At 38.9% G+C, this 25272-nt stretch overlaps 1 protein-coding gene and 1 long non-coding RNA gene across 5 annotated transcripts in view; one reads left to right on the plus strand and one right to left on the minus strand.

Moving 5' to 3' along the window:
• Positions 1-1272: 1272 nt before the first annotated feature.
• Positions 1273-25272, minus strand: part of LOC139750183 (transmembrane protein 8B-like) — a 90717-nt gene continuing 66717 nt past the window's right edge. For 2 of the 4 annotated variants that reach the window (XM_071664586.1, XM_071664589.1), the window contains 7 exons: positions 23031-23242; positions 17703-17847; positions 11174-11389; positions 10740-10964; positions 5160-5306; positions 4635-4903; positions 1273-4476 (listed from right to left, as the gene is read on the minus strand). In XM_071664586.1, the coding sequence (XP_071520687.1) occupies positions 4461-4476; positions 4635-4903; positions 5160-5306; positions 10740-10964; positions 11174-11389; positions 17703-17847; positions 23031-23242 (1230 nt within the window). In that variant the 3' untranslated portion in view covers positions 1273-4460. Of the gene's footprint in view, positions 4904-5159; positions 5307-6552; positions 8815-10739; positions 10965-11173; positions 11390-17702; positions 17848-23030; positions 23243-25272 lie in introns of those variants that run through there. The other 2 variants (XM_071664587.1, XM_071664588.1) reach the window with 2 other exon arrangements.
• LOC139750184 (uncharacterized) lies at positions 3865-6471 on the plus strand. Its single transcript, XR_011713096.1, has 3 exons — positions 3865-3933; positions 4786-4889; positions 6347-6471. It is a non-coding gene; the product is annotated as an uncharacterized lncRNA (long non-coding RNA).

Below are 25272 nucleotides of genomic sequence, written 5' to 3' on the forward strand. Positions count from 1 at the left end.
CCAGGAAGGAACAGAGAAGGGGGCCATATGAGGATATTCCCTCAAAGGCCCAGTCCTCTGTTCTTAACGCTACCTCGCTAATGCGGGAAATGGCGAATAGTATGAAAAAAAAAAAAAAAAAAAAATATAAGTATATGTGTAAGCAGGGAGTAGTGATGCTGTTTCCTGTGGGGCAGGGTAGTGCCAGGAATGGATGAAGGCAAGCAAGTATGAATATGTGTATATATGTCTATGTCTTTGTATGTGTATGTACATATATGTATATGCTGATATATATAAGTATGTGTGTATAAGTTGATATGTATGTATATGTGTATATGTTGACATGTATATGTATGTATATGTGCATGTATGGGCATTTATGTATATATATGTGTATATATATACATGGTGAGGTGCCTGAGGATTGGCGGATGCGTGCATAGTGCCATTGTACAAAGGCAAAGGGGATAAGAGTGAGTGCTCAAATTACAGAGGTATAAGTTTGTTGAGTATTCCTGGTAAATTATATGGGAGGGTATTGATTGAGAGGGTGAAGGCATGTACAGAGCATCAGATTGGGGAAGAGCAGTGTGGTTTCAGAATGTGTGGATCAGGTGTTTGCTTTGAAGAATGTATGTGAGAAATACTTAGAAAAGCAAATGGATTTGTATGTAGCATTTATGGATCTGGAGAAGGCATATGATAGAGTTGATAGAGATGCTCTGTGGAAGGTATTAAGAATATATGGTGTGGGAGGCAAGTTGTTAGAAGCAGTGAAAAGTTTTTATCGAGGATGTAAGGCATGTGTACGTGTAGGAAGAGAGGAAAGTGATTGGTTCTTAGTGAATGTAGGTTTGTGGCAGGGGTGTGTGATGTCTCCATGGTTGTTTAATTTGTTTATGGATGGGGTTGTTAGGGAGGTGAATGCAAGAGTTTTGGAAAGAGGGGCAAGTATGAAGTCTGTTGGGGATGAGAGAGCTTGGGAAGTGAGTCAGTTGTTGTTCGCTGATGATACAGCGCTGGTGGCTGATTCATGTGAGAAACTGCAGAAGCCGGTGACTGAGTTTGGTAAAGTGTGTGAAAGAAGAAAGGTAAGAGTAAATGTGAATAAGAGCAAGGTTACTAGGTACAGTAGGGTTGAGCGTCAAGTCAATTGGGAGGTGAGTTTGAATGGAGAAAAACTGGAGGAAGTGAAGTGTTTTAGATATCTGGGAGTGGATCTGGCAGCGGATGGAACCATGGAAGCGGAAGTGGATCATAGGGTGGGGGAGGGGGCGAAAATTCTGGGAGCCTTGAAGAATGTGTGGAAGTCGAGAACATTATCTCGGAAAGCAAAAATGGGTATGTTTGAAGGAATAGTGGTTCCAACAATGTTGTATGGTTGCGAGGCGTGGGCTATGGATAGAGTGGTGCGCAGGAGGATGGATGTGCTGGAAATGAGATGTTTGAGGACAATGTGTGGTGTGAGGTGGTTTGATCGAGTAAGTAACGTAAGGGTAAGAGAGATGTGTGGAAATAGAAAGAGCGTGGTTGAGAGAGCAGAAGAGGGTGTTTTGAAATGGTTTGGGTACATGGAGAGAATGAGTGAGGAAAGATTGACCAAGAGGATATATGTGTCGGAGGTGGAGGGAACGAGGAGAAGAGGGAGACCAAATTGGAGGTGGAAAGATGGAGTGAAGAAGATTTTGTGTGATCGGGGCCTGAACATGCAGGAGGGTGAAAGGAGGGCAAGGAATAGAGTGAATTGGAGCGATGTGGTATACCGGGGTTGACGTGCTGTCAGTGGATTGAATCAAGGCATGTGAAGTGTCTGGGGTAAACCATGGAAAGCTGTGTAGGTATGTATATTTGCGTGTGTGGACGTATGTATATACATGTGTATGGGGGTGGGTTGGGCCATTTCTTTCGTCTGTTTCCTTACGCTACCTCGCAAACGCGGGAGACAGCGACAAAGCAAAAAAAAAAAAAAAAAAATATGTGTATATGAGTGGTTAGGCCATTCTTCATCTGTTTCCTGACATTACCTCACTGATGCGGGAAACAGCATTAAGTATAATAATAAAAGTATGTGAGGTGTTTAGAGCAAGGCATTTCAGATTAAGATGCCAGAGAAAAGATTTCTAATCATGCACAACTGAGGCATCTTGCATATGTGGATGCTATGACTGAAAATGATAATCTTCCTAAACTAAACAGTTTAGTGTACAAAATAAGAGACTGAGAAATGCTTAATTGGTCTAGAAGCATTTTCTTGCTTTAGCACACTAGGTATAAAGTTGTGGAAATGCAAGCATAAGTTGAGATGCCCTTTGCACTTGATACATTCCATAAAAATGGGAATCTAATTAAAAATAATACTGAAATTATATGAATCCATACAGCTCCTATATCAAAAATGAAAATATATCTTTATAAAATCTTACTGTGAATGGTGAAACCTGCAAGCTTTATGCTTTGCTCCAATATACAGTACTTTATTTCATGCTTTATGGAGAAACCTACAACCGAACAGCGGAAACCATTATAATTAATGTAAACTTACTTTTATCACCACAACAATGAATTTGGATTGTCTTTACTGGGACTGCAGTTGTGCTAAAACCAAAGTATTCAGGAATGTGCATGCACCATTCTACTGTTAACATGAGAAACAATTATTACAAAGAAAAATACAAACATGTATGCTGTCAAGCTCAGAAATTTGAAGAAAAGTTTCTGAACTGTATAAAAATCTTAATTCTTAGTCAATAAGAATACAATTACAGATGAAATCTACTACATGTATAAGATAGACTATTTAGAAATATACAAAATAACAATTTGCACCATTCATTTTACATCTAAATTACATCATAGCGTAGCTTATTTTCTATTGTCCAAATTTCAATAGTTAATATTCTATGTATAAATCCCATATGCTATAAAGAATGACAGCATATAAGCAGAGTTGGTTAATTACAACATGGTTTAATTTACCTGAACTCATCTAACTACGGATGACTGGCACCTTATTCCATGGTAAATGAATTACTTGATTCATATAATTTTCACATTTTCACAGCATCTACAACTGATTCTGGTTGAATATCATGGCAAGGACTATACTTACAAATATACCAAAGAAATGTTAGTTAAAATAAATATAGTCAACCCCCCATTTATCTGGAAAATTCATTCCTGAGAAAACTGTCCGGATAACTGAAATGCCTGGATATCTGAAAAATCACTGGTTAGTATATGCTGGCAGCCGTTCACTGCTATATATATTTCACTTAGAATGTACTTACATAAAAAAATATAAAACTTTACCAAACTACTATAATTTCATGTTAGTTCTCTATTTTTCTTAAGTTTTTGAATAAATTGTGACAATGTGTTGAGGACAGTTAGTTCAATATCTGTAACTAGGTCAAGCAAAGGGAGAAATCTAGAAATTCTTCTTTAAGATTCCAAGTATGTTGCAAATAAAATTTACAAATCTAATAGAAGAACCCACTTCTCTATACGAGTGGAGGTATTCTCAAGCATTTCATCATTGATAAAAAACACTTGAACAAGAATATGAGATTACCTTATGTACAACAGTTCTTGCTGTCATGGTCCAAAAGCTTTCACTAGGTCTGGAAAATCCATTGTCATACTGTGCAATTTCCAAATGTTTGTTTTTGTTTAAGTTGAAGTCAGTTGCATAATAATCAGGATTGTATACAATTACACATTATCTCTTAGTCAAGCATCGATTTGAGAATAGATTTTTTTCTTTAGATATACATATATTATGCTAAGCTTGATGCAAATAAAATTTCATCTCCACGTCAGAATCTTATCTTGAAACTTTCATGTTATCACACTTATCAAGAAATGACTTACAGAATGAGGTGATTAACAACAGTGCTACCTGCCACAGCATGGAAATCTCGCAAATTATAGCATAAATTTGTAATACCACAGGTAAGCTGAAATTCTTGAATTGTTCAAACTAATTTGAAAATGATTGCTGCCAGCTATGAAGTACGTGCCAAGTAAAGGCACATGACCTTAATTCACTGCCTCAAATCTGGAAATTTGAGTATAAATGATACAAATAGATCAATTCACTACGAATTCAATTGTTAAACAGCTTTTTCATGTCCTTTATTTTCCAATACACCCTCTGGATATCAGATTATACAAGCGTATATGCAAATAAATTGGTTCCCAGCTGGATGTCCAGATCACTACAGGATCCAGATTCATAAACAAAGCCAGATAAATGAGGGTTGACTGTCTTGTTATACTCTACAATCATAAACTACTGATGGATGTACAGTCTACCATCATATATGTTATTGTCATTACTCATGCGACAATCCTCTCAAAAGCACAAATTGATAAAAAACACTTTTACTCACACACTCCAACATTCAGTTATATTATGGTGTTCCATCGAAACACATGTACAGTGCCATTCCTCTGCATTTAAATCTGTACCATGATAATTAATTTTTCTTGAACCTCCAAAAAATTACAAGGAAACTTTGGTACCACATCAAATCACAAAGTCGTAATTCAAACTACTGTCCTTTAAGAATCTTTGTGCTAGATTATTTCATGCAAAAAAAACTAGATATCTTATAAAACTTGACTAAATAATAAACATGAAGATTAGTTACTCTGTATCCTTATCTGGTCTGTGATAATCCTCTTCATTATCTGTCAACAAAAAGTCAACATCTGAGGTAACATGGAAGACAGGGGATGATGCTGTATAATCAACTGTTGTTTCCCCAACATCAATTAACTCGGCATCATCACTGGTTACAGAGGCTGAGTGCCTAGTCACTGGACTCAGAACTCTGTGGCCCAGCACACAAGAATTGTGGGACGGAAGCAGGAAGACAAGAGAGAGCGCAATAACAACATGCCAGGTGCTGTGTACGTACTGTGGATGAAAGATCACATAAATCTCACAATGTTTTGAGGAAGTATGAAAGAAATTGATTCTTTATTTGTGCACAGTAAATTTCCTAAGTCTCCTTCAACAATTCAAAAATATAGAATTTAGAATTTTTCAGTCTCCAGTAATATCTAAACTAAAGCACAAGCAAAAATAATTCAACCATCTTCTGGTTAACTATCTTCAAATATTTCTTTATTACTAAAACAGTCATTAATATACAGAATATTCTACAACTTACTTTATAGTTATCCTTGGTCTGTATGAGGCCAAACATAATAAGGCCTATAAGTGCGAGAATTATGCCAATACCACGGTATAGTAGCTGGCGTGGCTGTATAGACGGCCAGGCACCCTTGTGCCACCGCTGGTAAACCATTCGACAAATCTGAAAATTTTAATTCTCAAATTAATCTCTCCTCATTGTTGAATTACTCACTTATATTTGACTTTAATTCTGTCTTATCATTAGGTATAAGACAGATTGGGGCCTGAACAAGCAGGAGGGTGAAAGGCGTGCGAGGAATAGAGTGAATTGGAACGATGTGGTATACCTGGGTGGACGTGCTCTCAATGGATTAAACCAGGGCATGTGAAGCGTCTGGGGTAAACCATGGAAAGTTTTGTGGGGCCTGGATGTGGAAAGGGAGCTGTGGTTTTGGTGCATTATACATGACAGCTAGAGACTGAGTGTGAGCGAATGTGGCTTTTATGTCTTTTCCTAGGGCTACCTCGCGCACATGTGGGGGGAGGGGGTTGTCATTTCATGTGTGGCCGGGTAGCGACGGGAATGAATAAGGGCAGACAGTATGAATTATGTACCTGTGTATATATGTATATGTCTGTGTGTGTATATATATGTATACGTTGAGATGTATAGGTAGGTATATGTGCATGTGTGGACGTGTATGTATATACATGTGTATGTGGGTGGGTTGGGCCATTCATCTGTTTCCTTGTGCTACCTCGCTAACACGGGAGACAGCGACAAAGTATGATAAATAAATAAAATAAACAAGTTATAGTCTAAAACTACCCAAGAAAAGAAAGTATCTACAAGTATCTAAGATGAGATCTAACCAAAATGGTGAGCTAGCGCAAAGCTTTCTCTGCATATCTTGCTTGATGTACTATACAAGACTATTCTCAGCTGCCACCTACATCACATTAATCACTAATTTTTAGTTCATTTGGGACTGATTTCAACTATATGTCATGTTTTCTTTTACATGTTTCAGTAATTTTTCCATGCATGTTTCTTATTTCTCTTGGCAGTACATAAAATACTCATTCTAGCTTCCTAGCTGGGTGTCATATATTTTTGTTTAATTAATTTTCATTATGTTCCATGGTATTCTTGAAAAGTTAACAACTCTGCATCTTCTCTGTTGAGAGGCTTTCAGGTTTAACACATTGTCTTTTATACAGGTTGAACCTCTTTCATTCGGCAACCTTGGGACCTGGCCATTTCCGGACCAAAGAAAATGCCAGAAAACAGATTTTGACCCCTAAGGAAACCCCCTATGTAAACATATTCATGACCCCTAGTCTTGCCAGCTCATTCCATATACATATTGCTGTGTTATCAAAGGTAGAACAAACAAAAAATAATACAACCGTTAAATCTTTGAAACAAGGTTTTTATTGTTACATCAGCTTACATCAAAAATATCCCCAGATGGAAACTCCTCAGTATCTTGGGTAAGAGTTTTTCATGTCATACGACACCAATACAGGGCAGATTCATTAGCATTATAAACTTGTTCTGGGCCTAAGTTCTCCGTTGTTATTAACTGTGCAAATTTATCCACAAACTTTATTGCAGCTCTGTGACAAGTAGTTAGTGTAACAAACAACCTATCACAGATTGGTAGCTGGCTTTGGTTGACACTTGTTACTTCTGTTGTTTTATTGCTATCGTCAAGGCAGCAAGCCAACACTGTGTCAGTTCCAGCCAGGCAGCCTGCTCATACACTTTTTCTCACCCTGTGTGTATTACTGTTGGTTGTTTGATAGAAAATTGGAATTTTTATCGATTCTTTTAATACAACCTTACACTACAAGCTTCCATGTCAGCACTGCACTTTTCTCCATGCACACTATGTGGTGAAATTCTGTCTCCACTTAAACTTGTGTAGCCATCCTTGCGAATATTCAGTCAGAGTCCATCTTTAGTTCTCTAAAAACTCTGGCCTGCTCGATAAGCATCTCTCCAGAAATGCTTACACATTCATTACATCAGAGCTTAAACCACTTTACAAGTGCACTGTCTCATTCTGTACTCCTAGCACCTTTCAAAGTTTACCAAAACTTTAAACTTTTCTAAGTTCAATTTTTAGCAAAAACTCATTATTAGGTTGGAAAGCACTATCTTACCAATGTGCTTCTTTGAATTAGTTTCTCATTTACATTAACTCCTAAATTCCTGACATTATGTATGCTTTTTCTTTCCGTGCAGGGCCTTTGTAAGGTGCTGATATACTGTTAATCATTCTATGACTCATTTGCTCAAATTTCTCTTAAATTCCATCAAGTTCTCCTCTGACAATTTGTAAATAATATTCAGGGCTTTGTAAATTCTCTTAATCCTCTTTCGTTCCCTCTGTCTTACTCTCATGTTATCTTTAAAACACCTGACCATATTTAAAATCATGATCACAAAGAGTCCTTAATCTAATACTCTTCATTATGGTATGATCTGATGGCAGCTCTTCTTTAAGAAGCTAGACATGGTTTCATATGCCACCACTCTACATTTCATGTTGGTTAAAAACTATTCAATCCACTTTCCTGAGTATGTAGATAAAATGAGGTAGTTCACTCCAACATGACACCTTTTCATGCAATGATCTTACGTGATCAGCATCACATTTCACCCCTTCCATTACACACAATGAACCTCTCCTTCCTCATGCTCCTTAATGGACACAAGACCTTATCCCCCATTCCTAACTTATGACAGGTCAGCCCCCATAGTTCTATTTGCTGCTATATCCACTCCTGGATACCTAAAGTACTCCACTCCTTTGAAATCCTCCCAATTCAAAATCACACTGAAACCATCCTGATTCACTCCCTTGTCACACCTTATTTCTTTACCTTTGTTCACATTTTCTCTTAACTTTCTTCTTTTCTGCACTCTCTCAGAATCTCACACCAGAGTTGTATTATCTCCAAACAGCAAATGATTCAGTATCAATATGGTAAAACTATGAAGTATATTAGCTTCCATCGGCATGGTAAGTCTGGTCAAACTGTTTTCAATTGCATGTTAAGCTTAAGTCAACATAGTATTCCTATTATAATGCTACCAGTGACATAGCAAATTTAGTCTACAAATGCCTTAGGAAAACTTCTCAATCCACTATTGCCAGCAGTATGATAAGCTTCATGCAATATGTCATTAATAAAATGAATGAAGACACAGGTAAAAGCTAAGCTTAAGGTGAAAAAACAAGTTAGGGTGCAATACAGCTTATTTCTACAAAAATATTTGCTCAGAAATGTACAGGTCTTTGCTTTAGCTTCCATTAGAAGTATCCTAGTGAGTTATATAATTTGAAATAAAGCTGGCTCTGGAAATCATATCACATAAGACTTTTGATCAGTTTGTATCCAGCTGGATACGATACCAATGTAGAAAATGATATTCGAATATGAACTGACAAAGTGCATGGGCAAATCATATATAATCCTTCCATTATACTACTAGCCATACTTATTATAGGAGACAGTTTTTGGGAGGTTCACAAGTCTGTATAATGCAAATATTCTGTTTTCTAAAATGGCTTGGACCACTTCACTACTTCAGGGTGACTATAATATTTCTTGAATACTTTTACTGAAATGAATTCTAAAACTGTAGTACATTTGATTTGAGTCTGCAGCCAGTAAAGCTGAAAACACAAAAAAATAATAAAAATAACTTGAGTGGCATTTGACAAATTCTAATCTTTATTTCTCATCAAAAGAGCTTTACTCTAGTCATTTATTGTTAAAATACCTCATTTTCACACTGATCAGACAGTTTTTTATATACTACTTAGATGCAAAATAAATTTCTAAACAAGATGCAATAAAACAATAATATAAAAAACTATGAAAACTTCCAAACTGAGAACAGAACAAAATTCAGAGTGTGTAATTTGAAATAATCATAATGATAAAAATACATAAATCAAACTACAAAAAACAGAGTTTAGGGATTCAGATACGCAGAAACTTATTTTGAAGACTCAAGGTTTTGATTACCATTCTCCGAGGAAAAATTTTGCTTTGTCAAGAGATCAGTGTGCATATTTACTGTGTGGAGTAACTCAAGCTACTTAAGTCTTCATGGTCCTTCCAAATATCATGAGCCTCATAGCGTGAGGAAATTACCTTAAATGAGTTTTATATAGTATACAGTACATGCTCGTCTTTCTCATAAAAATTTTGAAAGTGAGGCGCAAGCACAACATCTCTATCTATCTATATTTCTGATACCAATTCCCTCAAAGAATTCCCCTCATAGGGAGACAGCCACAGCAGAAGTCTCCATTTATCTCTCCTTATGTGTCTGCCTTGCATACACCATTCCACGCATTCTTACCAAATTTCTCTCCATCCAGTACTCTTCCACTCTATTTTTCCATGTCACAGGTGGTCTTCCTCTCACAATAATCCCTTTAATTGCACTACAATACACTCTCCTTGTAAAACTCCTCATCTTGCATTCTTTCCACATGCCCAAACCACCTCAAAGTATTACAGTTCATCCACTCTACCATTTAAAAATTCACTGCCTTTGCATTCCTTCTCATAACAAATCTTTCGAACACCCCTAAACTATTTTCTTCATTCCATCTAATCATATCACATGCTCCTCTTAAATAACTCATTTTCACAGCATGGAATCTTGACCTCTGTAACTCATCCCATTTTCATGTTTCTGCTGCATAGGTCAGGGTCAGGAGTACTATGCTGTCCTTTAATTCTTTCTTCACTTCCAAAATTACACTTCTGCCCTTCATTATTCTATCTATGAACCCAATGACTCTTCTATCTAGTACTGCTCTCTCCCTTATCTCTCCTTCCATATCATCAAACTTACCCAAGATAGCCCCAAAATACTTAAATTCTGTCACCTCCCCCAGTCTTACTCCCCTAAAATCCATAACAAAGTTCAGTAAATTTTCTTCTCTCACTATATCGGACTTTAAAAAATTTAAATGTCTACTGCTTCCTTTCAATCACCATAACTTTACTTTTACTAGCATATACCTACGGATGCCTAAGCTTATACATATAAAACACAACTCCTCTTCACTCTCAGCAAACAACACAGTATCATCCACAAACAGACTCATCACTAGCCACACCTTGCAAGTAAATAATATATGAAGAAAGATTTAGACTGGGTATTTAAACATTTGGAGCAATTTTTGGGAAAGAAAAACTTGGGAAAGTGTAGAGATAGGATAGAATGTTCTTAGACTTACCACATCTTCTCACTGTAGTTGACTTCTCCTGCTATCAGAGATGGTTCAGGTCCTTTACATTACTAATTAATCCAACTTATGCTGTTCATCAACCAACAAACTCTATTTTTAGTTCATACATATTCTTATCAACAGAGCACAGTCAACTGTAATAATATGTTAATTCTGAAGTACATATGCTAAAGACGTACTTGAGGTTCAGAACAAACAAATAACATATAAAGTCTCCTAGTATAATTAGAAAGTTGATAGTTTTACTATATAAATAATGAGATCATAAAGTAAATCTACGTTAAACATGCAAAAGGCTTAACCATGGCACACAATTGCCTAACACGTACGGGTACTGCAGCTGCAACAGCCATGGGCACAGTAAAGGATGCAAGGGCTGTTCGGCTGTATTGGACGGCTGGAGCAATAATAACAACTCCAAGAGTATGTAACAGTGGACAGAAGGCATCATCCATGCCCCCAAGGCCAACAACTGTCACCCAGAAGCAAAGCAGTGAGAAAAAGAAATCTGTGAATTGTAGCACCTCATATTTAGTCAGGCAATACGACATCACCTGAAAAAGAGATGCATTTAATCAGTGAAGATAAAGGTGAAAAAAAGAGTTTACTGTTTACTTTATAAATGTTATCAATATGTTATATACCTTACAGAGATATACAAATATTTCAAATCTTTTGTTTTCTCACATACAAATCGCGGGCAAGGAAAGCAACATGTACAGAGAGGTCAAAAGCAATACATGGTCAGAGTTGATAAACTTACTTCATTATCACAAGCATGATACAAAACAGAAGCAATCATGGTAGCCATGAACAACAAGGCTTGGGAGTATAAGTGTCTGCGTGCAGCAATTATAGCTGGAGGCAGAAAAAAGATGTTGCTGAGTGTCAACAAACACACACCAGTTAGCACGGTGGTCCACCCTTGTGCTGCTTCGCCATCTTCACAGCCCCAACCCTGCCACCCCGCTGTGCAAACCTGTTCAGTAAAATTACATTTAAAATACAGTTTAAAAAATTTATTATTATTATTATACTTTGTCGCTGTCTCCCGCGTTTGCGAGGTAGCGCAAGGAAACAGACGAAAGAAATGGCCCAACCCCCCCCCATACACATGTATATACATACGTCCACACACGCAAATATACATACCTACACAGCTTTCCATGGTTTAACTCAGACGCTTCACATGCCTTGATTCAATCCACTGACAGCACGTCAACCCCGGTATACCACATCGCTCCAATTCACTCTATTCCTTGCCCTCCTTTCACCCTCCTGCATGTTCAGGCCCCGATCACACAAAATCTTTTTCACTCCATCTTTCCACCTCCAATTTGGTCTCCCTCTTCTCCTTGTTCCCTCCACCTCCGACACATATATCCTCTTGGTCAATCTTTCCTCACTCATCCTCTCCATGTGCCCAAATCACTTCAAAACACCCTCTTCTGCTCTCTCAACCACGCTCTTTTTATTTCCACACATCTCTCTTACCCTTACGTTACTCACTCGATCAAACCACCTCACACCACACATTGTCCTCAAACATCTCATTTCCAGCACATCCATCCTCCTGCGCACAACTCTATCCATAGCCCACGCCTCGCAACCATACAACATTGTTGGAACCACTATTCCTTCAAACATACCCATTTTTGCTTTCCGAGATAATGTTCTCGACTTCCACAAGGCCCCCAGAATTTTCGCCCCCTCCCCCACCCTATGATCCACTTCCGCTTCCATGGTTCCATCCGCTGCCAGATCCACTCCCAGATATCTAAAACACTTCACTTCCTCCAGTTTTTCTCCATTCAAACTCACCTCCCAATTGACTTGACCCTCAACCCTACTGTACCTAATAACCTTGCTCTTATTCACATTTACTCTTAACTTTCTTCTTCCACACACTTTACCAAACTCAGTCACCAGCTTCTGCAGTTTCTCACATGAATCAGCCACCAGCGCTGTATCATCAGCGAACAACAAATGACTCACTTCCCAAGCTCTCTCATCCCCAACAGACTTCATACTTGCCCCTCTTTCCAAAACTCTTGCATTTACCTCCCTAACAACCCCATCCATAAACAAATTAAACAACCATGGAGACATCACACACCCCTGCCGCAAACCTACATTCACTGAGAACCAATCACTTTCCTCTCTTCCTACACGTACACATGCCTTACATCCTCGATAAAAACTTTTCACTGCTTCTAACAACTTTCCTCCCACACCATATATTAAAAAATGAATAATTAAAAAGATTCATACAAATTATACACTTACACACCTTCCCTTTAATTACCATTACCACTGATTTTAGCTGTTTAACAGGCCTACAGTACAGAGATGAAAAATAAAGGAAGTATGGGAGGTACAGTAGAACATTTGCAATTCAGGTAGGCAAGGTGAGGTGAGAAATCGTATTTCAGCTAAAAACATTCATAATATCTTGGGTAAGAGATGTGTTGAATTGTATCTAATTTATACCATACATGTATAAGGGTAGGGGAGAATGGTTTGGTAAACAGAAAAGAGGTAGTGAAAGCTTTGTGTAAGATGAAAGCTGGCAAGGCAAGGTTTGGATGGTATTGCTGTGGAATTTATTATAAAAAAGTGGTTACTGTGTTGTTGACTGGTTGGTATGGTTGGTAAAGATATTCAACAACAACTGCCTCACTTCCCAAGCCCTCTCATCAACAACAGACTGCATACTTGCACCTCTCTCTAAAACTCTTGCATTCACCTCCCTAACAACCCCATCCATAAACAAATTACACAACCATGGAGACCATGCAATCAGACATTCACTGGGAACCAATCACTTTCCTCTCTTCCTACTCGTACAAAAGCCTTACATCCTCAATAAAAACTTTTCACTGCTTCTAGCAACTTACCTCCCACACCATATACTCTTAATACCTTCCACAGAGCATCTCCATCAACTCTATCATTTATTCATATTTATCTATTATACTTTGTCGCTGTTTCCAGCGTTAGCGGGGTAGCGCAAGGAAACAGACGAAAGAATGGCCCAATCAACCCACGTACACATATAAATACATACACATCCACACACGCACATATACATACCTATACATTTCAACGTATACATATATATACATACACAGACATATATATTTATTATCTAATTCATTATACTTTGTCGCTGTTTCCCACATTAGTGCAAGGAAACAAAAGAAAGAACGGCCCAACCCACTCACATACACATGTATATACATACACATCCACACACGCACATGTACATACCTATACATCTCAACGTGTACATATATATATACATACACAGACATACACATATATACACATGCACATAATTCATACTGTCTGCCCTTCATTCATTCTCGTTGCCACCCCACCACACATGAAGTGACAACCCCCACCCCCCGCATGTGTGCGAGGTAGTGCTAGGAAAAACACAATAAAGGCCACATTCGTTCACACTCAGTCTCTAGCTGTCACGTATAATGCACCAAAACCTCAGCTCCCTTTCAACATCCAGGCCCCACAAAACTTCCATGGTTTACCCCAGACGCTTCACATTCCCTGGTTCAATCCACTGACAGCATGTCAACCCTGGTATACCACATCATTCCAATTCACTCTATTCCTTGCACACCTTTCACCCTCCTGCATGTTCAGCCTCCAATAACTCAAAATCTTTTTCACTCCATCCTTCCACCTTCAATTTGGTCTCCCACTTCTTCTTGTTCCCTCCACCTCTGACACATATATATCCTCTTGGTCAATCTTTCCTCACTCATTCTCTCCATGTGACCAAACCATTTCAAAACATCCTCTTCTGCTCCCTCAACCGCACTCTTTTTATTACCACATAACCCTCTTACCCTTTCATTACTTACTCGATCAAACCACCTCACACCACATATTGTCCTCAAACATCTCAGTTCCAGCACATCCACCCTCCTCCGCCCAGCTCTATCTATAGCCCACGCCTCGCGACCATATAACATTGTTGGAACCACTATTCCTTCAAACATACCCATTTTTGCTTTCCAAGATAACGTTCTCGACTTCCACACTTTTCAACGCTCCCAGAACTTTCGCCCCCTCCCCTCCCCTATGATTCACTTCCATTTCCATGGTTCCACCCACTGTGAAATCCACTCCAAGATATCTAAAACACCTCACTTCCTCCAGTTTTTCTTCATTCAAACTTACCTCCCAACTGACTTGTCCCTCAACCCTACTGTACCTAATAACCTTGCTCTTATTCACATTCACTCTCAGCTTTCTTCTTTCATACACTTTACCAAATTCAGTCACCAGCTTCTGCAGTCTCTCACCTGACTCAGCCACCAGCGCTGTATCATCAGCAAACAACAACTGACTCACTTCCCAAGCTCTCTCATCCACAACTGACTGCATACTTGCCCCTCTTTCCAAAACTTTTGCATTCACCTCCCTAACAACCCCATCCATAAACAAATTAAACAACCATGGAGACATCACACAACCCCTCCGCAAACCAACATTCACTGAGAACCAATCACTTTCCTCTCTTCCTACACGTACACATGCCTTACATCCTCGATAAAAACTTTTCACTGCTTCTAACAACTTACCTCCCACACCATATATTCTTAATACCTTCAACAGAGCATCTCTATCAACTCTATCATATGACTTCTCCAGATCCATAAAAGTTACATACAAATCCATTTGCTTTTCTAAGTATTTCTCACATACATTCGTCAAAGCAAACACCTGATCCACACATCTTCTACCACTTCTGAAACCACACTGCTCTTCCCCAATCTGATGCTCTGTACATACCTTCACCCTCTCAATCAATACCCTCCCATATAATTTCCCAGGAATACTCAACAAACTTATACCTCTGTAATTTGAGTACTCACTTTTATCCCCTTTGCCTTTGTACAATGGCACTATGCAAGCATTCCGCCAATCCTCAGGCACCTCGCCATGAGTCATACATACATTAAATAACCTTACCAACCAGTCAACAATACAATCACCCCCTTTTTTAATATATTCCACTGCATTACCATCCAAAACCGCTGCCTTGCCAGCTCTCATCTTCCGCAAAGCTTTTACTAACCTCTTCTCTGTTTACCAAATCATTCTCCCTAACCCTCTCAGTTTGCACACCACCTTGACCAAAACACCCTATATCTGCCACTCTATCATCAAACACATTCAACAAACCTTCAAAATATTCACTCCATCTGCTTCTCACATCACCACTACCTGTTATCACCTCCCCATTAGCCCCCTTCACTGATGTTCCCATTTGTTCCCTGGTCTTACGCACCTTATTTACCTCCTTCCAAAACATCTTTTTATTCTCCCTAAAATCTAATGATACTCTCTCCCCCCAACTCTCATTTGCCCTCTTTTTCGCCTCTTGCACCTTCCTCTTGACCTCCTGCCTCTTTCTTTTATACATCTCCCACTCATTTGCATTGTTTCCCTGCAAAAATCGTCCAAATGCCTCTCTCTTCTCTTTCACTAATAATCTTACTTCTTCATCCCACCACTCACTACCTTTTCTAATCTCCCCACCTCCCACGCTTCTCATGCCACAAGCATCTCTTGCGCAAGCCATCACTGCTTCCCTAAATACATCCCATACCTCCCCCACTCCTCTTCCCCTTACATCCTTTGTTCTCACCTTTTTCCATTCTGTACTCAGTCTCTCCTGGTACTTCCTCACACAAGTCTCCTTCCCAAGTTCACTTACTCTCACCACTCTCTTCACTCCAACATTCTCTCTTCTTTTCTGAAAACCTCTACAAATCTTCATCTTTGCCTCCACAAGATAATGATCAGACATCCCTCCAGTTGCACCTCTCAGCACATAAACATCCAAAAGTCTCTCTTTCACGCACCTATCAATTAACACGTAATCCAATAACGCTCTCGCCATCTCTCCTACTTACATATGTATACTTATGTATATCTCTCTTTTTAAACCAGGTATTCCCAATCACCGTTCCTTTTTCAGCACATAAATCTACAAGCTCTTCACCATTTACATTTACAACACTGAACACCCCATGTACACCAATTATTCTCTTGACTGCCACATTACTCACCTTTGCATTCAAATCACCCATCACTATAACCCGGTCTCGTGCATCAAAACTACTAACACACTCACTCACCTGCTCCCAAAACACTTGCCTCTCATGATCTTTCTTTTCATGCCCAGGTGCAAATGCACCAATAATCACCCATCTCTCTCCATCCACTTTCAGTTTTACCCATATCAATCCAGAGTTTACTTTCTTACACTCTATTACATATATATGTGTGTGTGTGTGTGTGTGTGTGTGTGTGTGAGTGGATCGGCCATTCTTCGTCTGTTTCCTGGCGCTGCCTCACTGATGTGGGAAATGGTGATCAAGTTTAAGAAATGAATGAATAAAAAATAATAAGAAAAATAATCACATCAATTTTTGGTGGATGTAATATAAAGAATACAACAAACTCAGTGGCAATTCAATTGACACACATCTTACCACCTCACTTTTCAACACATTTTAGTGAAACATTTAAAAATTTCTACATATTAGAGTGAAAGCAGCAGACTGACTGGAGCCTAAAACGTTAAAAAAAAATCTATTGTAATTTCCTTCATTGTTTTACCAAAATCTTTGATACTGTAAGGCTAAATTGGATAGGAATCCTTTGTAAATAGTTATGGGGTTACGAGTTTTAATTTTTGCTTACATATCTTATAACATAAGGAACTAGTTATCATCATACGTGCACAGTGTTGACCTTTTTATTGCCCCTTGGCACTGAACAAAACAAGGCACAAGATGATCCCTGGGAAATACACCTGTGAGTGTGACATCCATTCATCTATCAAACAACAGCACAGTGAGCTGCATGCTGTCTGCATGAACCAGGGACTGAACCTTGGCCTATGAATAAGATCTCAGTAATACTACCAATTACAGTACACCACCAAGTCACCTGAGAGTCAATTTCCCAACATGCTTTAAAGCACTCCTTGCTAGAATCATGGCACTTAGTATTCCTGGGGTTGGGAAAGAAAGAATACTACCCACATATTCCCGCCATGATGCAAGAGGGGACTAAAAGGAATGGAAATTGGGGACATGAAACCTTCCCTTCTTGTATTTCAAAAACCTTCCCACTGGTTCACCCTATGTGCCTCCTCTATCTCCACTACCTTAATGGTTGAAAGTCAGAATTATCAATCACTACTTGAAGCTACCTATTTCTGTATTATACATGCACTAACTTAAGATACTTACACAACTAGTAAAGAAAAACATTCCACGATGGGTCTCTTGACACAAACCATGGGTGCCACACGGACTGTCACCAGCAAAGACGCAGGGCTGAGTTCGAATATCAATGCTAACCATTACTTGGTCTATAATACATGGAGTCTTGTGCCTTTGATGGAGAATATAAATCATCATTAGGTTCCTTGCAGTACTTCTAGTTGCATTAAAAATTGTCAGGATATCAAATTTCAACACTGATGTAAAAAATCAAATGGAAAAGAATATATTGAAAAATATGATACAAGTGAAAACATATCCAAGTACAATGACAAAATGATAAGAAAAAAAGTCTGGATAATTATCAAATTACCCTATATGAATTATAATTCAATAACACTCAGAAAGATGAAATTACATTAAAATAGACGATTACTCTTTTGGTAGCAATCAATATAAAACCTAAATCTATCATATGAATACAAAAATGACACCAAAATATTGAATGAATAGGATGAATTTATCATACATACGAGTTTGTAATCACCTATTTGTATCACATGGGGTAGAATCTTACACGCATGAGGCCCCATCTTGAATATTCTCTACAATCATACAACACATTTACATATAGTATCTGCACTAACCATGTTCTTTAATCATTTTATGCCATTCATCCATTATATGAGTAATTCTTTACAACTTCTTTAACAAACTGTTAGCTTAATTTCATGTTATGTCCACTGTGTGCTATATCACTATGTCACTCAATGTTCACTTGGAATCCATATCATCGACCTGCTCTAAAATCTATAAGGGTAGTGATCAATTTACCCCCTCACTCTTCTCTTCCAAGAAAGACATTTTCAAAACTCCTAGCCTCTCCATCACCATCTTTGGTGCCCTCATCTGAATCTTCTCAATTAGCTTTTTGTGCTTCTTTAGATACAGACAAAATTTTTAAGCATATGAACAGCTTGCTTAACATTTCCTTTTCCATATACTTGAGAGTCATTCTAATATTTGTCATTGGACAGTCTGTCTTCTATACTGTTCTCCTAATGTGAGACTCTGACGACAGGTTGAGGACAATGTTGACTCCTAGTCTTTCTCAAGCACAAAATTCTGAAGCCTATTTTCTGCTACATAATAATCATATTGAGACCTTCTTTCACTTTGTCCTAAGCTCATTACTTCACATACGCTTAGATTCAACTTTATCAATCATACACCAGACCAACTCTGCACTTCCCTCATGCCCTTTGCATTATTTGAAAACATATCAGGTCGGAGTCCATACCATCAGGTAAGCTATTTACATAGATCAACAAGAGTAATGGTTCTAGAAAAGAACCCTTTGGCACTCTCCTGGACACCTCAATCCATTTGGAGAAGCTTCCGCTAACATACATACTTTATTCCTTTCCAATGATTATCGTATACCCACTGAAGGAGTTTCCTCTCATTCTTGCATGATGATCCAGCTTCTTGTTCAACCTCCCGTGGGGTACAGTGTTAACTGTTTTCTGAGTGTCCTGATACAAATAACCCACTTCAACACTCCCTTCCATCTAAGGCAGCTCAACCTTTTCTAGAAATCTAAGAAAGTTTTTAACATGATCTTTCCCTAAAACTTTTGTCTCTCACTTTGTAATTTCTCCTCTGTAAAAAAATTATCTATTTACTTTTCAGTTATCTTTTCCAGAACTGTACGGACCACATAAGTCAGAGAAGCTGGTCTGTAGTTCAGTACCAGTTTCCAGTCTCCTTATGAAGCAATTGCTGTTAAAAGTAGCCACCCAAGGGGGTCATAACATCCTGACAAAGGAGCGTTACAGCAGCACTCAGAACCATCTTACATCCTCTGTGTTACAATTGGTATTCTTACTTTTTGTCTCATCAAAACAGGTCTACTAGGCTAGTCCTGATATCTCCTTACAAGCACCATACATCTACTAGTCCTGATATCTCCTTACAAGCACCATACATCTACTCAAATCTCACTTATTTTCTTCAAATAAATTCTCTTGCCATCTAATGTCAGCACAATCGTTTCCAAGTGTAATCATGCGAGAGTCCAACAAACTTATGGCCCCTAGTCCCTGGCATCATAGAGTGCTAAAACTCTCCAGGTTCCCATCTAACTACTGCCAGTGAGAGGGAAGACTCTAACAGTAGTAGTACTGGCCGTACTGGCCCCTCCTAAAACATTTCCATGTCTAATACACCTGCCTCTTTTTCTCTTTATTATACCAATATTCATGGTCTGTCTAATAAACCATCATCTGTTGAATGCCATCTTTCAACTACCTCTCCCCATATCTTACTTTTCTCAGAGATCCAACCATTTAATGATGTTCTCACTAATCCCTTTCTCATACCCAACTATTATCTCCACTCATGATCTTGATTCAAAGGAGGTGTCTGTGCTTATCCCAACATCAATACACCAATGGCACACCTTGTTGACCTTGAGTCCCTAAACTCAAGGTCAATCTCCTAACCACTGCTTTGTTATGCCTAGTGCTCTCCTAATTCTACAAATTCTGTAATTTTCCTCTACTATCCAAACTCCTACCATGAGGCCATGATATCCTCTCACCCACAAGCACAGACCCTCTATCCAGGGGATTTCAACACTGACCATTGGGAATGATTGAGCTCCTCCCATACTTTTGGTTGGGAGACTGAAGCCTTCTCATTCTCTACTCTAAGTGATCCAGAGCAAATTATCAACCAACCCACCTATACTCCTGAGAGCTGTGATCACTCTCCCAATATGTTGCATCTGTTTTTCATCCCGAATCCTTCGCACTGTAGCTACAAATTCTCGCCCTCAATTGGTTCATGACCACACTCTCATAAAAGTATCTATCTTAACAGCACTTTCCACTCCAGGAGCCCCTTCTAAACATAAATATTGGGACCTCAACAAAACTGACTGGAATAAGTTATGAAAATTCTTTTCTGGCTTCCCTTTGGTAAATCACTGTCTCAAGTGGTGATGCTTCTGTCTCTGCCAAATGCACAGCAGAAGTTATTATTGTGGCAATGGAAGCATTTAACCCCTCTTCCTCCAAGACAACTACTTCTTCCAATCCATGGCTCAACTAATTCTGTTATGAGACCATTCAGGCAGGGGATCAAGAACATGACTTTGAAAAAGTATCCTTCCTCTGACTCCCATTCACCATTTATCACTGCCCACAATCACTACAACTAAGTCACCTATGAGGCAAAGCATTCCTTTATTCAAAGCAAGTGTGATAAGTTCTCAGCCTCAGATATTCTATTTCTGGTCTTTAGCTAACTAAGGGCATTGTTAACAACTTGTCACTCAATTTTCCCTACACTTTTCAGTTCTGACAGTACTATAGGTGTCTCTCCCAAAGACAAAGCAACTCTCTTTGGTTCCCATTTCTCCTTAACTTTACTTTGGATGACTCCAACATTCCTTCTCCCTATCATGCTCCTCTCACTAATCCTATGCCCTTCCCTGTAATCTCTTTTTGAACTGTCCAAAAAGCACTTCTTTCTCTGGACACAAGCAAGGCTTATGGACCTTATGGCATCCATCCCTACATACCGAAGGACTATCAAATATCCTTAATGATAACATGGCAGATGTAGGGTGTTTGGGTCAGAGTCATTCGCAAAGTAAGAGAGTCATGGAAAGTGGTTAAGGGAAGAAAAAAGAGGTGATGAAAGCCTTATATAAGATGAAATGTGGAAAGGCAGCTGGAGCAGATGGTATTGCAGTTGAATTTATCAAGAGTGGGGGTGACTGTGCTGCTGATTGGTTAGTTAGGATTTTCAATGTATATATGGATCATGATGAGGTGCCTTGGGACTGGCAGAATGCATGTATAGTGTCACTGTAAGAAGGAAAAGTGGGACAAAGGTGAGTGTTCAAACTACTGAAGTACAAGTTTGTTAAGTGTACCTGGTAAGTTGTATGGGAGGGTATTGATTGTGTGGGTGAAGACAAGACATGTACAGAACATGACACTGGGGGGTAGCAGAGTGGTTTCAGAATTGGAAGAGGGTATTTGAATCAAGTGTCTATTTTAAAAAATGTGTGAGAAATACTGAAGAGAAACAGGTGGATTTGTATGTGGAATTCATGAATATGGAGAAAGCATATGGCAAGGTTCATAAAGATGCCATGTGGAAGACCTTAAGAATACAAAGCATGGGAGCAAAGCTGCTAGAAACAATGACAAGTTTTTATCAAGGGTGTAAGGCATGTGTACAAGTAGGAAGAAAGGAGAGTGAATGGTTTCAAGTGAAGGCTGGTCTCTGGCAGGTATGTAAGATGTCACCATTGTTGTTTAATTTGTTTATGGATGAGGTTATGAGGAAGGTGTGAGAGTCTCAGAGAGAGGGGTGGGAAATAAGTTAGTTGTTGTTTGCTGATAACTCAGCAATAGTGGCAGATTTGAATGAGACACTGCAGAAGTTGGTGACTGAATTTGGAAGTGTGCATGAAAGAAGGGAGCTGAGAGTAAATCTGAATGAAAGCAAGCTTATTTGGTTAACTGGGTGAGGGACAGAATAGTGAGGGTGTGAGTATGTATGGAGACAAATTGGAGGAAGTGAAGTGCTTTCGAAACCTGGGATGGACATGGCAGTGAATGGAACCATGGAAACAGAAGTGAGCCATAAGGTGAGTAAGGGGGTAAAGGTTTTAGGAGTGCTGAGAATGTATTGGCAAAGAGCATATATCTGGGAGTGCAAAAATGGTTATGTTTGAAGGCAGTAGTCCCAACAATATTATATGGATGCAAGACATGGGCTATATAGAAAAAGCGGTATGGAGAAGGGGGGATGTGATGGAAAAGAACTGCTTGAGGACAATAGGTGTTCTGATCCAGTAAATAATGAGAGTAAGAGAGAAGTATGGTAATAAAAAACAGTACGGGTGCGAGAGCTGAAGAGGGTGTGATGAAACGGTTTGGACATACAGAGGGAGTGAGTAGGGGAAGGTTGATAAAGAGAATATAAGTGTTGGAAGTGGGGGGAACAAAGAGAATGGGGAGATCAAATTGCAGACGGAAGGATGGAGTGAAACATGGTGGAGGGTGAAAAGTGTGCATGGGATGGGGTAAATTGGAACAATGTATTATACAGGGGTCGACTTGCTGTCAATAGACTGAACCAATGCATGTAAAGCATCTAAGGTAAGCCATGGAAAGGTGAATGGGGCCTGGATGTGGATAGGGAGCTTCAGTTTTGATCCATTACATGTGACAGCTAGAGAATGGATGTGAGCAGATGCAGCCTTTCTTCGTCTATTCTTGGTGCTACCTCACTAATGCGGGAAATGGCAATCAAGAATAATAAAAATGTATTTACCCATTGTAGTAGCAGATAGTTTGGAGAGCGAGGAACCATACATCGGGTTCTGGGAATGGTATGAGAATGAAGTCTTCCACAGTAGCTCTGGAGGATGATGTGATATTTAGGGTAAGCTGCTGCTCTTCACAGACAATGATGTCATTCTCAACTTCTGGAGGACGACCTTTTCTTACACAACCCATTACTGTTATAAGCTGACGAGTTGCATTCTGAAATTGAAGAAGTCTGATTATGCTATGTAAAGAAAACATTTCTTGAAATTCTTTAATTCATTTGTTGGGGTACTTGATCATTTTCCTTGTGAGAATGACATAAAAATGCTTAGATTTACTTTATAATTTCGATGAAATTAAATTCTAATATGCTGCCATTTAAGCTAGGGAAAAAAAATCAATGATAATCGTGCCTCATTTTACCAACAATAATTACAAATCTTTGTTACCTAACATGGTGATACCTCACTTTAACATTATACTAGTTTATGACAAGATTCCTATGCATACAACATATTTTCATAAAAGGTGCAGTAGAACAGGTAAAGAAGAACCATAACTAAAAATAATTTCTTAGGAAAGCTAAAATCAGTTTCGAAGAAGGGAAATACCACATTAAACTTAATATGATGTTCATAATCAAACAAAAGATAAAATTCAATTATAAACTGCAAAGTTTTAGAGAAATGAAAGAGCAAAAACTTATTTTTGAGAAGATGAGGCTTTTTGAGGAGATGAGGCTCTAACATTTTCTTCAGCCTATATCTGCACTTTTATACATCGCACAACTCACTGAGTTTTAAGGTGTAAGGATCAGTTGCTAATAAGGAAATTATGAAAAAAACCCATATGATGGAACAATTACCAAAGCAGAAATGTAAATAACCAATGGGAATTAAAATCAAGATTGCTCAAACATTTAGAGCCTCAAAGGACTATATTGCATACATTTGGGAAATAGCAAGAGAAAGAATAAAATGTTTTATGAGAGTTAAGGTGAGAGTATTAAATTTTAGGGGGAATAAAAAGATGTTTTGGAAGAAGGTAAATTAAATGCGTAAGACAAGAGAACAAATGGGAACATCGGTGAAGGGGGCTAATGGGAAGGTAATAACAAGTAGTGGTGAAGTGAGAAGGAGATGGAGTGAGTATTTTGAAGGTTTGTTGAATGTGTTTGAAGATAGAGTAGCAGATATAGGGTGTTTTGGTCGAGGTGGTGCGTAAAATTGAGAGGGTCAGGGAGAATGGTTTGGTAAACAGAGAAGAGGTGGTGAAAGCCTTGCGGAAGATGAAAGCTGGCAAGGCAGCGGGTTTGGAGGGTATTGAGGTGGATTTCATTAAAAAAAAGGGGGTGACTGTATTGTTGATTGGTTGGTAAGGATATTCAATTTATGTATGGTTCATGGTGAAGTGCCTGAGGATTGGCAGAATGCATGCATAGTGCCATTGTACAAAGGGTGTTCAAATTACAGAGGTACAATTTGTTGAGTACTCCTGGGAAATTACATGGAAGGGTATTGATTGAGAGGGTAAAGGCATGTACAGAGCATCAGATTGAGGAAGAGCAGTGTGGTTTCAGAAAAGGTAGAGGATGTGTGGATCAGGTGTATGCTTTGAAGAATGTACGTGAGAAATACTTAAAAAACAGATGGATTTGTATGTAGCATTTATGGATCTGGAGAAGGCATATGAGATGCTTTGTGGAAGGTATTAAGAGTATATGGTGTGGAAGGTAAGCTGCTAAAAGCAGTGAAAAGTTCTTACCAAGGATGTAAGGCATGTGTGTGAGTAGGAAGAGAGGAGAGTGACTGGTTTCCAGTAAATGTAGGTTTGCGGCAGGGGTGCGGGATGTCTCCATGGTTGTTTAATTTGTTTATGGATGGGGTGGTTAGGGAGGTGAATGCAAGAGTTTTGGAGAGAGAGGCAAGTATGCAGTCTGTTGTGGATGAGAGGGCTTAGGAAGTGAGTCAATTGTTGTTTGCTGATGATACAGCACTGGTGGCTGACTTGATTGAGAAACTGCAGAAGCTGGTGACTGAGTTTGGGAAAGTGTGTGAAAGCTGAGAGTAAATGTAAATAAGAGCAGGGTTATTAGATTCAGTAGGGTTGAGGGACAAGGTAACTGGGAGGTACGTTTGAATGGAGAAAAACTGGAGGAAGTGGTGTTTTAGATACCTGGGAGTGGATTTAGCAGCGGATGGAACCATGGAAGCGGAAGTGAGTCACAGGGTGGGGGAGGGGGTGAA

The sequence above is a fragment of the Panulirus ornatus genome, chromosome 9 (assembly GCF_036320965.1).
Source record: "Panulirus ornatus isolate Po-2019 chromosome 9, ASM3632096v1, whole genome shotgun sequence".
Taxonomy (NCBI): domain Eukaryota; kingdom Metazoa; phylum Arthropoda; class Malacostraca; order Decapoda; family Palinuridae; genus Panulirus; species Panulirus ornatus.